The 13,979-nt window shown below is 43.1% G+C and overlaps 1 protein-coding gene across 2 annotated transcripts in view; it reads left to right on the plus strand.

Moving 5' to 3' along the window:
- Window positions 1-13,979, plus strand: part of PRDM11 (PR/SET domain 11) — a 223,233-nt gene that overhangs the window by 24,371 nt on the left and 184,883 nt on the right. For both annotated transcript variants that reach the window (XM_053720556.1, XM_053720557.1), the window contains exons 2-3: window positions 5,689-5,807; window positions 10,842-10,930. In XM_053720556.1, coding sequence (XP_053576531.1) covers window positions 5,695-5,807; window positions 10,842-10,930 — 202 coding nt within the window. In that variant the 5' untranslated portion in view covers window positions 5,689-5,694. The remainder of the gene's footprint in view (window positions 1-5,688; window positions 5,808-10,841; window positions 10,931-13,979) is intronic.

Raw genomic sequence — 13,979 nt, forward strand, 5'->3', positions numbered from 1 at the left:
AAGGTCTGAGGAGCAAGTTTCTTCTGCTGTCTTTCCAGGAATCTTCTGTCTATTTGGATAGACTAAGGAGATAAAACTTTTTAAATGAAATGTCAGACCCATACAACCAAGTTCATCTTTCACATATTCAGAGAGACCTAGACAAAACTGATCAAGAACGCTGGCAATGCGAAGGACATCGCAAACCTAATTCTCTACAGACCTTTTATCTTACTTTTAAAGCCGCTTGAGCAGAGCACGTACAATGTGGATCATCATAAAGCTCACTCTTAACCCCTTAACGACCACAACATACCCTGTACGTTGCTGGTTGTTAAGGGTTTGTCGGCTTATAAATAGTGCGGGTCTCGCCACCAGTGGCAAGACTGCAATAATTTGACTTCCATCCTTCCTGCAGGCCTCCTGAAATAGTGCAGTCTTGCCGCTGGCGGTGAGACCGCACTAATAAAAATTCAAGCCCCATAGGAAGACGTCACTGGTCATTAAGGGGATAATCCCAAGTATTGAGGTATAGCTTTTTCTTTGTATTAGATTGTGTGCCCAAAGCTGAGGTTCACCTGTAAGTTAGGCAAAAGCAGAGTGCACCAAGTTCGTAGCATAAGTCCCAGGCTTAAAGAAATATGAAAACCAAAGATTTTCTCTTGTGATCCAGAAAGACCATATCTTTTTAAACTTTCCAATTTACTTCTATTATCTAATTTGATTTGTTCTCTTTTGTTGAAAGGCAAACCTAGGTAGGCTCAGGAGCTGGTTGCTGATTAGTGTCTGCAGATCTATGCCTCTTGCCATTGCCTTAGTGATGTGCTCAGCCAGCTCCCAGTAGTGCATTATTGCTTATTCAATAAAGGATGCCAAGAGAATAAAGCAAATGTTGATAATAGAAGTAAATTAGAAAGTTGTTCTCTATCTGAATCTTGAAATAAAAACTTTGTTTTTCATGTCCCTTTAAACAGAACACAGGATTTGGCAGACTGTGATGAAAGTGCTGAACTGCTGTCTGTGCATACCAAAACTCTGTCACAATTAAGCAACCTGTATCAGTCAGAGCTTTATATGTGGACTTTGAGTCCAACGAAATGGCTGTAGATTGTTTTTAAATTCCACTAAGTAAATGTGCTTAAACTGTACAATTCTGGGGGGATATTAATGGGGAGTAGAATTAAAGAGGGAGTGCCAAGTTTCTTAAGTAAAATAGAAGATATTAGTTTATGGAGAAAGCACAAGGGAAGCCTTAGAAGACCACCTGTTGTCCCTCACTGTAGTATGTAAAGAGTTTAACCATCTCTGCTCTGTAACAAGTTCAGAACTGTTTGAGGAATGGCACAAAAGCTACATTCCTGGGCTATATGAGAGCGGCAAAGGCCCAGTTCATACATGTCACATTCCTTTGTTTACCGTTAAGCAAGTAAACCTCACTGCACTATGTATTTACTGTAGATCACATATCAACCGCTTTCTGTTAAACGCTTGTTTTCAGAAGCAGAAGTCATTGGTCAGTGAAGTCAGATTTCAGTTCTCTACTTACTCTGTGTTAATGAAGAAATGTATCTGGTCAAGTGCAAATTCATTTGTGTTTTTATCTTCATCCTGTTTATCACTGAGCCGCCTGTCACACCTGTGCTGAAGCTGTTTATAGACATTTGTACTCTGAACATCTCTTTCACCCCACAAATCAGACGTGGTCTTTCTGCTAGGACCACACACTATACAAGGCAGCCTCTGTTTGATGTATAATTACTAGCAATTTACCTCCGTCCAGTGTATGGTTGTGCGGTCATTATTTTGTAAATGTTACAAATGTTCTAGGTTGCACATATGCATTGATTCACATTTCCTAGACTACAACATTTATGGTTTTATTTTTATGTTGCCCGATAAAACTATAGTTTCAATATTAAAAAATACAATTTCTCTCTTCCCATTATACATAATCTTGCACTTTATTATATAAAGTATGTAACCAAATGTTATTAAAGGATATACATTTACAGGGGATTAGAAAACTGTCTGAAAATGAGAGGACCAAAACTAGATATAGCAAGATCTGCAGGTACAGCAGGCAGGTGTCGGTACAGCAGGCAGGTGTCGGTACAGCAGGAACATCAGGCAGGTGTCGGTACAGCAGGCAGGTGTCAGTACAGCAGGCAGGTGTCGGTACAGCAGGAACATCAGGCAGGTGTCGGTACAGCAGGTACAGCAGGCAGGTGTCGGTACAGCAGGTACATCAGGCAGGTGTCGGTACAGCAGGTACATCAGGCAGGTGTCGGTACAGCAGGAACATCAGGCAGGTGTCGGTACAGCAGGTACATCAGGAAGGTGTCGGTACAGTAGGTACAGCAGGCAGGTGTCGGTACAGCAGGTACATCAGGAAGGTGTCGGTACAGTAGGTACAGCAGGCAGGTGTCGGTACAGCAGGTACATCAGGCTCGTGTCGGTACAGCAGGTATGCGTCAGTATAGCAGGCAGGTGTCGGTACAGCAGGTACAGCAGGCAGGCGTCGGTACAGCAGGCAGGCGTCGGTACAGCAGGCAGGCGTCGGTACAGCAGGTACATCAGGCAGGCGTCGGTACTGCAGGAACATCAGGCAGGTGTCGGTACAGCAGGTACATCAGGCAGGTGTCGGTACAGCAGGTACATCAGGCAGGTGTCGGTACAGCAGGTACATCAGGCTGGTGTCGGTACAGCAGGAACGCGTCAGTCCATCAGGCAGGCGTCGGTACAGCAGGTCCATCAGGCAAGCATCGGTACAGCAGGTCCATCAGGCAGGCGTCGGTACAGCAGGTCCATCAGGCAGGCGTCGGTACAGCAGGTCCATCAGGCAGGCGTCGGTACAGCAGGTCCATCAGGCAGGCGTCGGTACAGCAGGCAGGCGTCGGTACAGCAGGTCCATCAGGCAGGCGTCGGTACAGCAGGTCCATCAGGCAGGCGTCGGTACAGCAGGTACATCAGGCAGGTGTCGGTACAGCAGGCAGGTGTCTGTACAGCAGATACATCAGGCTGGTGTCGGTACAGCAGGTACATCAGACAGGCGTCCGTACAGCAGGTACATCAGACAGGCGTCCGTACAGCAGGTACATCAGACAGGCGTCGGTACAGCAGGTACATCAGGCAGGTGTCGGTACAGCAGGCAGGTGTCTGTACAGCAGATACATCAGGCTGGTGTCGGTACAGCAGGTACGCGTCAGTACAGCAGGCAGGTGTCGGTACAGTAGGTACATCAGGCAGGCGTCGGTACAGCAGGTACATCAGGCTGGTGTCGGTACAACAGGTACATCAGGCTGGTGTCGGTGCAGCAGGTACATCAGGCAGGTGTCAGTACAGCAGGTACATCAGGCAGGTGTCGGTACATCAGGCAGGCGTCGGTACAGCAGGTACATCAGACAGGCGTCGGTACAGCAGGTACATCAGACAGGCGTCGGTACAGCAGGTACATCAGACAGGCGTCGGTACAGCAGGTACATCAGACAGGCGTCGGTACAGCAGGTACATCAGACAGGCGTCGGTACAGCAGGTACATCAGACAGGCGTCCGTACAGCAGGTACATCAGACAGGCGTCGGTACAGCAGGTACATCAGGCAGGCGTCGGTACAGCATGATAGTACAGGTGGCCCTCGTTTTACAACGGTTCAATTTACACCGTTTCAGAATAACAACCTTTTTTCCAGTCATGTGACTGCTATTGGAAAGCATTGAGAAGCAGTGCATTTATTAAAATAGCCAGTAGGTGGAGCTGTCCGCATATGTTGCAGCAAAGCCAAGCAAGCTGAAATTAATCAGTTTAACCAGACCTGAGCTATTGAGCAGATTTCAAAGAAACAAGATCTTCCTGTCTATAAATCAGTCCAGATTGGAATGCATAGAAAGAACTGTTTGCAGAAAAATGCAAGTGAAGTCTGTGTTGTGTGATTATTTTATTAGGTTTATAATGTTGTTTAGCAAATGTTTTTGTTCATTTAACATAGTTTAATTATATATTCTGTGTTGTGTGATTATTTTATTAGGTTTATAATGCTGTTTAACATTTAAAGTCTTCATTTCAAAGCTTTAAAAATAAATGTATTAGGTGTTACTTATGACAATTTTGAGAGGGTCCTGGAACCTATCTCCCTCACTTCCCATTGACTTACATTATAAACTGCGTTTCAATTTACAACGGTTTTGATTTACAACCATTTCTTCTGGAACCTAACCCCAGCGTAAACTGTAATTGTTTACTAGCACTGAGTCCCCATATGAGAGTAAATAATTGCTTACTAGCACTGAGTCCCCATATAAGAGTAAATGCTTACTAGCACCGAGTCCCCATATGATTGTAATTGCTTACTAGCGCTGAGTTCTTATATGAGAGCAAGTAATTGGTTACTAGCATTGAGTCCCCATATGATAGTAATTGCTTACTAGCACTGAGTCCCCATATGAGAGTTATTGCTTACTAGCACTGAGTCCCAATATGATAGTAAGTTATTGCTTACTAGTTCTGAGTCCCCATATGAGAGTAGTTGCTTACTAGCTCTTAGTCCCCATATGAGAGTAATTGCTTACTAGCACTAAGTCCCCATATGAGAATAAGTAATTGCTTAGTAGCACGGAGTCCCAATATGATAGTAATTGCTTACTAGCACTGAGTCCCCATATGATAGTAAGTAATTACTTACTAGCACGAGTCCCCAAATGATAGTAAGTAATTGCTTACTAGTTCTGAGTCCCCATATGAAAGTAATTGCTTACTAGCACTGAGTCCCCATATGATAGTAATTGCTTACTAGCACTGAGTGAGTCCCCATACGAGAGTAAGTAATTGCTTACTAGCACTGAGTCCCCATATGATAGTAATTGCTTACTAGCACTGAGTCCCCATACGAGAGTAAGTAATTGCTTACTAGCACTGAGTCCCCATACGAGAGTAAGTAATTGCTTACTAGCACTGAGTCCCCATATGATAGTAAGTAATTGCTTACTAGCACTGAGTCCCCATAGGAGAGTAATTGCTTGCTAGCACTGAGTCCCCATAGGATAGTAATTGCTTACTAGCACTGAGTCTCCATAGGATAGCAAGTTATTGTTTACTAGCACTGAGTCCCCATAGGATAGTAATTGCTTACTAGCACTGAGTCCCCATAGGATAGTAATTGCTTACTAGCACTGAGTCCCCATATGATAGTAAGTAATTGCTTACTAGCACTGAGCCCCCATATGATAGTAAGTAATTGCTTACTAGCACTGAGTCCCCATAGGATAGTAAGTAATTGCTTAGTTGCGCTGAGTCCCCATATGATAGCAAGTAATTGCTTGGTTGCACTGAGTCCCCATAGGATTGTAAGTAATTGCTTAGCTGCACTGAGTCCCCATAGGATATTAAGTAATTGCTTACTAGCACTGAGTCCCCATAGGATAGTAAGTAATTGCTTACTAGCACTGAGTCCCCATAGGATAGTAAGTAATTGCTTACTAGCACTGAGTCCCCATAGGATAGTAAGTAATTGCTTACTAGCACTGAGTCCCCATAGGATAGTAAGTAATTGCTTATTAGCACTGAGTCCCCATAGGATATTATTTGCTTACTAGCACTGAGTTCCCATATGATGCTAACTGGTTGTGATGGACTATACCCAGGTGATTTTCACAAAGGTGTGAGCATGATGTTTAAATGCCTTACTGAAGCTGTGTTTTTTTTTCTTTGCTTTTAGGGCATCATGAGTGATAGCAGCCGGGTGGCATACAAACCCTCGCTTGGGGATATTGTTATGGTAAAGCGAGAAGTGGGAGTCAGGCCTTCCTCTGATGAAAAAGGTTACAACCGACGCTGGTGAGCTTTTCTGTGTGTGATACACCTTTGTCTGTGTACTGCTGGTGCTGATGAGCTTTTCTGTTTGTGATACACCTTTGTCTGTGTACAGCTGGTGGTGGTGAGCTTTTCTGTGTTTGATACACCTTTGTCTGTGTACAGTGCTGCGCTGGTAAGCTTTTCTGTGTGTGATAAACATTCGTCTGTGTACAGCCGACGCTGGTGAGCTTTTCTGTGTGTGATAAATATTTGTATGTGTACAGCTGGTGCTGGTGAGCTTTTCTGTGTGCGATTCACCTTTGTCTGTGTACAGTTGGTTCTGGTGAACTTTTCTGTGTGTGATACACCTTTGTCAGTGTACTGTCGGTGCTGGTGAGCTTTTCTGTGTGTGATACACTTTTGTCAGTGTACAGTCGGAGCTGGTAAGCCTTTCTGTGTGTGATACTTCTTTGTCTGTATACAGCTGGTGAGCTTTTCTGTGTGTGATACACCTTTGTCAATGTACAGTAGGTGCTGGTGAGCTTTTCTGTGTACGATACACCTTTGTCTGTGGACTGCTGGTGAGCTTTTCTGTGTGTGATACACCTTTGTCTGTATATAGCTGGTGCTGGTGAGCCTTTCTGTGTGTGATACACCTTTGTCTGTGTACAGCTGGTGCTGGTGAGCTTTTCTGTGTGTGATACACCTTTGTCTGTGTACAGTCGGTGCTGGTGAGCTTTTCTGTGTGTGATACACCTTTGTCTGTGTACAGTCGGTGCTGGTGAGCTTTTCTGTGTGTGATACACCTTTGTCTGTGTACAGCTGGTGCTGGTGAGCTTTTCTGTGTGTGATACACCTTTGTCTGTGTACAGTCGGTGCTGGTGAGCTTTTCTGTGTGTGATATACCTTTGTCTGTATACAGCTGGTGCTGGTGAGCCTTTCTGTGTGTGATACACCTTTGTCTGTATACAGCTGGTGCTGGTGAGCCTTTCTGTGTGTGATACACCTTTGTCTGTGTACAACTGGTGCTGGTGAGCTTTTCTGTGTGTGATACACCTTTGTCTGTGTACAGTCGGTGCTGGTGAGCCTTTCTGTGTGTGATACTTCTTTGTCTGTATACAGCTGGTGAGCTTTTCTGTGTGTGATACACCTTTGTCAATGTACAGTAGGTGCTGGTGAGCTTTTCTGTGTACGATACACCTTTGTCTGTGGACTGCTGGTGAGCTTTTCTGTGTGTGATACACCTTTGTTTGTATATAGCTGGTGCTGGTGAGCCTTTCTATGTGTGATACACCTTTGTCTGTGTACAGCTGGTGCTGGTGAGCCTTTCTGTGTGTGATACACCTTGGTCTGTGTACAGCTGGTGCTGGTGAGCTTTTCTGTGTGTGATACACCTTTGTCTGTGGACTGCTGGTGAGCTTTTCTGTGTGTGATACACCTTTGTCTGTGTACAGCTGGTGCTGGTGAGCCTTTCTGTGTGTGATACACCTTGGTCTGTGTACAGCTGGTGCTGGTGAGCTTTTCTGTGTGTGATACACCTTTGTCTGTGTACAGTCGGTGCTGGTGAGCTTTTCTGTGTGTGATACACCTTTGTCTGTATACAGCTGGTGCTGGTGAGCCTTTCTGTGTGTGATACACCTTTGTCTGTGTACAACTGGTGCTGGTGAGCTTTTCTGTGTGTGATACACCTTTGTCTGTGTACAGTCGGTGCTGGTGAGCTTTTCTGTGTGTGATACACCTTTGTCTGTATACAGCTGGTGCTGGTGAGCCTTTCTGTGTGTGATACACCTTTGTCTGTGTACAACTGGTGCTGGTGAGCTTTTCTGTGTGTGATACACCTTTGTCTGTGTACAGTCGGTGCTGGTGAGCTTTTCTGTGTGTGATATACCTTTGTCTGTATACAGCTGGTGCTGGTGAGCCTTTCTGTGTGTGATACACCTTTGTCTGTATACAGCTGGTGCTGGTGAGCCTTTCTGTGTGTGATACACCTTTGTCTGTGTAAAGCTGCTGCTGTTAAGCTTTTCTGTGTGTGATAAACTTTTGTCTGTATATAGCTGCTGCTGGTGAGCCTTTCTGTGTGTGATACACCTTTGTCTAATTACAGTCGGTGCTGGTGAGCTTTTCTGTGTGTGATACACCTTTGTCTGTATATAGCTGCTGCTGGTGAGCCTTTCTGTGTGCAATACACCTTAGTCTGTGTAAAACTGCTGCTGTTAAGCTTTTCTGTGTGTGATACACCTTTGTTTGTATATAGCTGGTGCTGGTGAGCCTTTCTATGTGTGATACACCTTTGTCTGTGTACTGCTGATGCTGGTGAGCTTTTCTGTGTGTGATACACTTTTGTCTGTATATAGCTGCTGCTTGTGAGCTTTTCTGTGTGTGATACACCTTTGTCTAATTACAGTCGGTGCTGGTGAGCTTTTCTGTGTGTGATAAACTTTTGTCTGTATATAGCTGCTGCTTGTGAGCTTTTCTGTGTGCGATACACCTTTGTCTAAGTACAGTCGGTGCTGGTGAGCCTTTCTGTGTGTGATAAACTTTTGTCTGTATATAGCTGCTGCTTGTGAGCTTTTCTGTGTGTGATACACCTTTGTCTAAGTACAGTCGGTGCTGGTGAGCTTTTCTGTGTGCGATACACCTTTGTCTAAGTACAGTCGGTGCTGGTGAGCTTTTCTGTGTGCGATACACCTTTGTCTAAGTACAGTCGGTGCTGGTGAGCTTTTCTGTGTGTGATACACCTTTGTCTGTATATAGCTGCTGCTGGTGAGCTTTTCTGTGTGCAATAAACCTTAGTCTGTGTAAAACTGCTGCTGTTAAGCTTTTATGTGTGCGATATACCTTAGTCTGTGTAAAACTGCTGCTGTTAAGCTTTTATGTGTGCGATATACCTTCATCTGTGTACACGTTGAGCTCTATACAAATGAGAGGATTTAGTTCTTATAAATTCATTCTTTATAATAATTTTATATATTTTTTTAAATAATATTTTGTAAGGTAATAGTTGGTTTTAGTATGTAGTCTGTGATTTCCTTAGAATTGATGGGAATTGAAGCGAACAAGACGCTGCACTAGGTAATTTGGAGTAGAGACATTTACCCAGTGCATCGCCTTGTTTGCTTCTGTAAGGTCGCAAATCTGTACATTCCCATAACATACATTCACATAATCTGATTTGTAAGCTGTATTTATTATTGTGTTTTTGCTCTGCTTGAGCTTCACATGTGAGATATCATATACTGGGCTAGGGATGCACCGAAATGAAAATTCTGGACCGATACCGAAAATTCAGGATGCCCCTGGCCGAAAACCGAAACAAAACCGAAATTGTTTTTTCTTTTTTTAACTACAGTGTGTGTGTGTGGTTGAGAGAGCTTGTAGGCAGGAAAGCTCCAACAAATGGGCGTGGTCACTTGTACCGTAGGGTGTGATCTGCAGTGAAACTGATGGAGCTCTACAAGGGAGAGCGTGGTTATAGCCAGACAAAAATACGAGATGGACATGTGTTTTGTTTTTGGGTGTAGTTATCCATGCGATGGGCGTGGCTGCACCTGATCATCTCTCATCGTATCTCCGCCTAGTTCCTGGTTCGGGTCTCACACTGACCCATCAGATTATATGTCCGGAGCCCCAAATGGAGTCTGCCTATAACCAGGACCACCGGACTTAGCTACGACCTTACGTGCAAGGTGGTTATAGAAAGCTACTGTGCTTTTTTGTATACACTGTCTGGAGGGTGCTAATTTGTACCAACTGTGTGCGAGCTTGGGGCTTATGCATATATAGTGTGCACGCATATTTGCCTCAGGCGAATAGAATGTCTATGCACAAGAGGCTGATGCATGATCACTGTACATAAGGCTTATACTTATTCACTGTGTGTGCTTAGGGCTGCGTCTGATAATATCAAGTGTTTATAAACATGTTACTTATCCTCCTTTGAATACGGTATACAGAACTTTTGGTTTCCTTCTAAAAAAAAAAGGACACTGCTGGTTTCAAATATCATGATGTCATGGTACTTATGTGTGTGCTCTGTGTACCATGCCAGTGTTGTGCTGCTCACCTTATGCTAAGGATAGACATGTAAGTCAATAGAACAGGGGAGGGCTGTACATCTTTAGCCGTTTTGTTCCTCTTGGGGCCGAAAATGGAGTTGCACATTTTCAGAGGCCCAAATTTTGGTGCATCGCTAATATTATTCTTTATTTAGTTCTGTGTAACAGAATCAGATTTAACCGTTTTTTTTTTTTTTACCAATTATCAAAATAAAGTATAGTCCTAGAAAAGTATTATATGCAAAACAGTAAGTCAAGAAATGAACTCAAACAGCAGCTCTAGGCTGGCATCAAATTTGAAATATGCTACACAATAATTTTACCGAAAATAAAAGGCAAAAAAACCCAAAAAAACAAAATAACCAAAAATGCCATTTTCGGCCGAAATTTCGGTGCATCCCTATACTGGGCACTTCTTGCAATTTATAGATGTTACAAAGCGTTTCACGTGCAGTACTGTATTACATCAATTATAAGGAAAGTCACAGCCTGTATACACAGCATTTATTGCTCCTATGAAGTGGGTCATCTCAGGTCATGTCAAAATTAACACAGTCATCTTAAATGGGTTTAAAGATCTCTTCTTTTGAAATTTTCATTAGTATTCTTTACAGTGGGATTCGCTATATGCGCTGACATGATAACTATAATGCAGCTGAAAAGGACAGTAATAATAATAGTTTCCTACAGTTTTGGAATAAATTAACATACTAGATACGTTTTTAAAGTATTTTGTGTGTGTTTTCACCTTGTTTGCTACAGTTTTCACATCACTTGCTATAGAAGCCAATCAGGACTTGTTACTGAAGTAGCCGCTGCAGTATCTTATACCATCCCTTCCACTGAAGCCTATTAGAGGCTGGTAAAACTGTCACTTGTCAGAACTGGAGACTTAAATTATAGGAAAAGGGGAGAAAACAAAATAACAGAGATATTTTACATTTCACTGTCACTTGTAGCTGTGATGAGGCTGAGGTGCAACTCTTTATGAATACGTAACGTGTGTGCGTTGTATTTTCAGCTCAGCAGGTCCCAACTCTGGCAGCGCTAACCTGAATCTCAAGCAAGAAACAGCCATGTCTCAGAGCCTGCAGCAGGTGGATTTCTGGTGTAAGTCTGACTGGCGCCTGCAACCACTAACAACCCTATTGGGCTTCTCAAGTTAAAAAGCACATTTGGTATGGTGTTATGTGTCAGGTTATTTAATAGGACACTGTAATGTATTATTTGTTACTGGTGTGAATTGCGTGAGCTGGTTATGGTTTATTGTGCAGCAGGAAACATGCAAAAAAAAAAAAAAAGTTAATACATTTAAAAGGCTCCCCTTATATTCTTGTATACGAAAATACCCAGCACGTCTCTTGCACTGCAAAGTGTGACCGTTAATTCCTGACAAATTGCCATATTCGATACATACATAGGTTAATCAAACCCTAGGAAGAAATGGACATTGTCTGCGAATTGTCTCTGAAGAGGTAATAGAGCCATCAGTGAAAACACTTTCGGCTAGATTTAGAGTTTTGTGGCCAAAGGGGTGCGTTAGCTACGTGTGTTTTTTTCCCACCGCACCTTTTAAATAAAGCTGGTATTTAGAGTTCTCTGAAGGGCTGCGTTAGGCTCCAAAAAGGGAGCGTAGAGCATAATTTACCGCCACTTCAACTCTCGATACCAGCGTTGCTTACAGTAGCGGCCAGCTTGAAAAACGTGCTCGTGCACGATTCCCCCATAGGAAACAATGGGGCAGTTTGAGCTGCAAAAAAACCTAACACCTGCAAAAAAGCAGCGTTAAGGTCCTAACGCAGCCCCATTGTTTCCTATGGGGAAACACTTCCTAAGTCTGCACCTAATACTCTAACATGAACCCCGAGTCTAAACACCCCTAACCTTACACTTATTAACCCCTAATCTGCCGCCCCCGCTATCGCTGACACCTGCATATTATTAACCCCTAATCTGCCGCTCCGTACACCGCCGCCACCTACATTATACCTATGTACCCCTAATCTGCTGCCCCTAACACCGCCGACCCCATATTATATTTATTAACCCCTAATCTGCCCCCCCCCCAACGTCGCCGCAACCTTACCTACACTTATTAACCCCTAATCTGCCGACCGGACCTCGCCTCCACTATAATAAATGTATTAACCCCTAAACCGGCTCACTCCTTCCTCGCAAACCCTATAATAAATAGTATTAACCCCTAATCTGGCCTCCCTAACATCGCCGACACCTAACTTCAAGTATTAACCCCTAATCTGCCGACCGGACCTCGCCGCTACTCTAATAAATGTATTAACCCCTAAAGCTAAGTCTAACCCTAACACCCCCCTAAGTTAAATATAATTTTAATCTAACGAAATAAATTATTTCTAATTAAATACATTAATCCTATTTAAAGCTAAATACTTACCTGTAAAATAAACCCTAATATAGCTACAATATAACTAATAATTATATTGTAGCTATTTTAGGATTTATATTTATTTTACAGGCAAATTTGTATTTATTTTAACTAGGTACAATAGCTATTAAATAGTTATTTACTATTTAATAGCTACCTAGTTAAAATAATTACAAAATTACCTGTAAAATAAATCCTAACCTAAGTTACAATTAAACCTAACACTACACTATCAATAAATAAATTAACTACAATTACCTACAATTAAATCAACTAAACTAAATTACAAAAACAAACACTAAATTACAAAAAATAAAAAAAGATTACAAGATTAAACTAATTACACCTACTCTAAGCCCCCTAAAAAAATAACAAAGCCCCCCAAAATAAAAAAATGCCCTACCCTTTTCTAAAATAAAAAGTTAACAGCTCTATTACCTTACCAGCCCTTAAAAGGGCTTTTTGCGGGGCATGCCCCAAAGAAATCAGCTCTTTTGCCTGTAAAAAAAACATACAATACCCCCCCAACATTACAACCCACCACCCACATACCCCTACTCTAACCCACCCAAACCCCCCTTAAAAAACCTAACACTAAGCCCCTGAAGATCTCCCTACCTTGTATTCACCCAGCCGGGTATCACCGATCCGTCCAGAAGAGGGTCCGAAGTCTTCATCCTATCCGGCCAGAAGAGGTCCTCCAGAGGGTTGGAAGTCTTCATCCAGGCGGCATCTTCTATCTTCTTCCATCCGGAGCGGAGCGGGTCCATCTTGAAGCAGCCGATGCGGAGCCATCCTTCCTCACCGACGGACTAACAACGAATGAAGGTTCCTTTAAATGACGTCATCCAAGATGGCGTCCCTCGAATTCCGATTGGCTGATAGGATTCTATCAGCTAATCGGAATTAAGGTAGGAAAAATCTGATTGGCTGATTGAATCAGTCAATCGGATTCAAGTTCAATCGGATTGGCTGATTGGATCAGCCAATCAGATTGAGCTCGCATTCTATTGGCTGATCGGAACAGCTAATCCGATTGAACTTGAATCTGATTGGCTGATTCAATCAGCCAATCAGATTTTTCCTACCTTAATTCCGATTGGCTGATAGAATCCTATCAGCCAATCGGAATTTGAGGGACGCCATCTTGGATGACGTCATTTAAAGGAACCTTCATTCGTCGTTAGTCCGTTGGTGAGGAAGGATGGCTCCGCGTCGGCTGCTTCAAGATGGACCCGCTCCGCTCCGTATGGAAGAAGATAGAAGATGCCGCCTGGATGAAGACTTCCAACCCTCTGGAGGACCTCTTCTGGCCGTATTGGATGAAGACTTCAGACCCTCTGGAGGACCTCTTCTGGTCGGATAGGATGAAGACTTCGGACCCTCTTCTGGACGGATCGGTGATACCCGGCTGGGTGAATACAAGGTAGGGAGATCTTCAGGGGCTTAGTGTTAGGTTTTTTAAGGGGGGTTTTAGGTGGGTTAGAGTAGGGGTATGTGGGTGGTGAGTTGTAATGTTGGGGGGGTATTGTATGTTTTTTTTACAGGCAAAAGAGCTGATTTCTTTGGGGCATGCCCTGCAAAAAGCCCTTTTAAGGGCTGGTAAGGTAATAGAGCTGTTAACTTTTTATTTTAGAATAGGGTAGGGCATTTTTTTATTTTGGGGGGCTTTGTTGTTTTTTTAGGGGGCTTAGAGTAGGTGTAATTAGTTTAAAAATCTTGTAATCTTTTTTTATTTTTTGTAATTTAGTGTTT

Source organism: Bombina bombina, chromosome 7 (genome assembly GCF_027579735.1).
Source record: "Bombina bombina isolate aBomBom1 chromosome 7, aBomBom1.pri, whole genome shotgun sequence".
Lineage (NCBI taxonomy): Eukaryota > Metazoa > Chordata > Amphibia > Anura > Bombinatoridae > Bombina > Bombina bombina.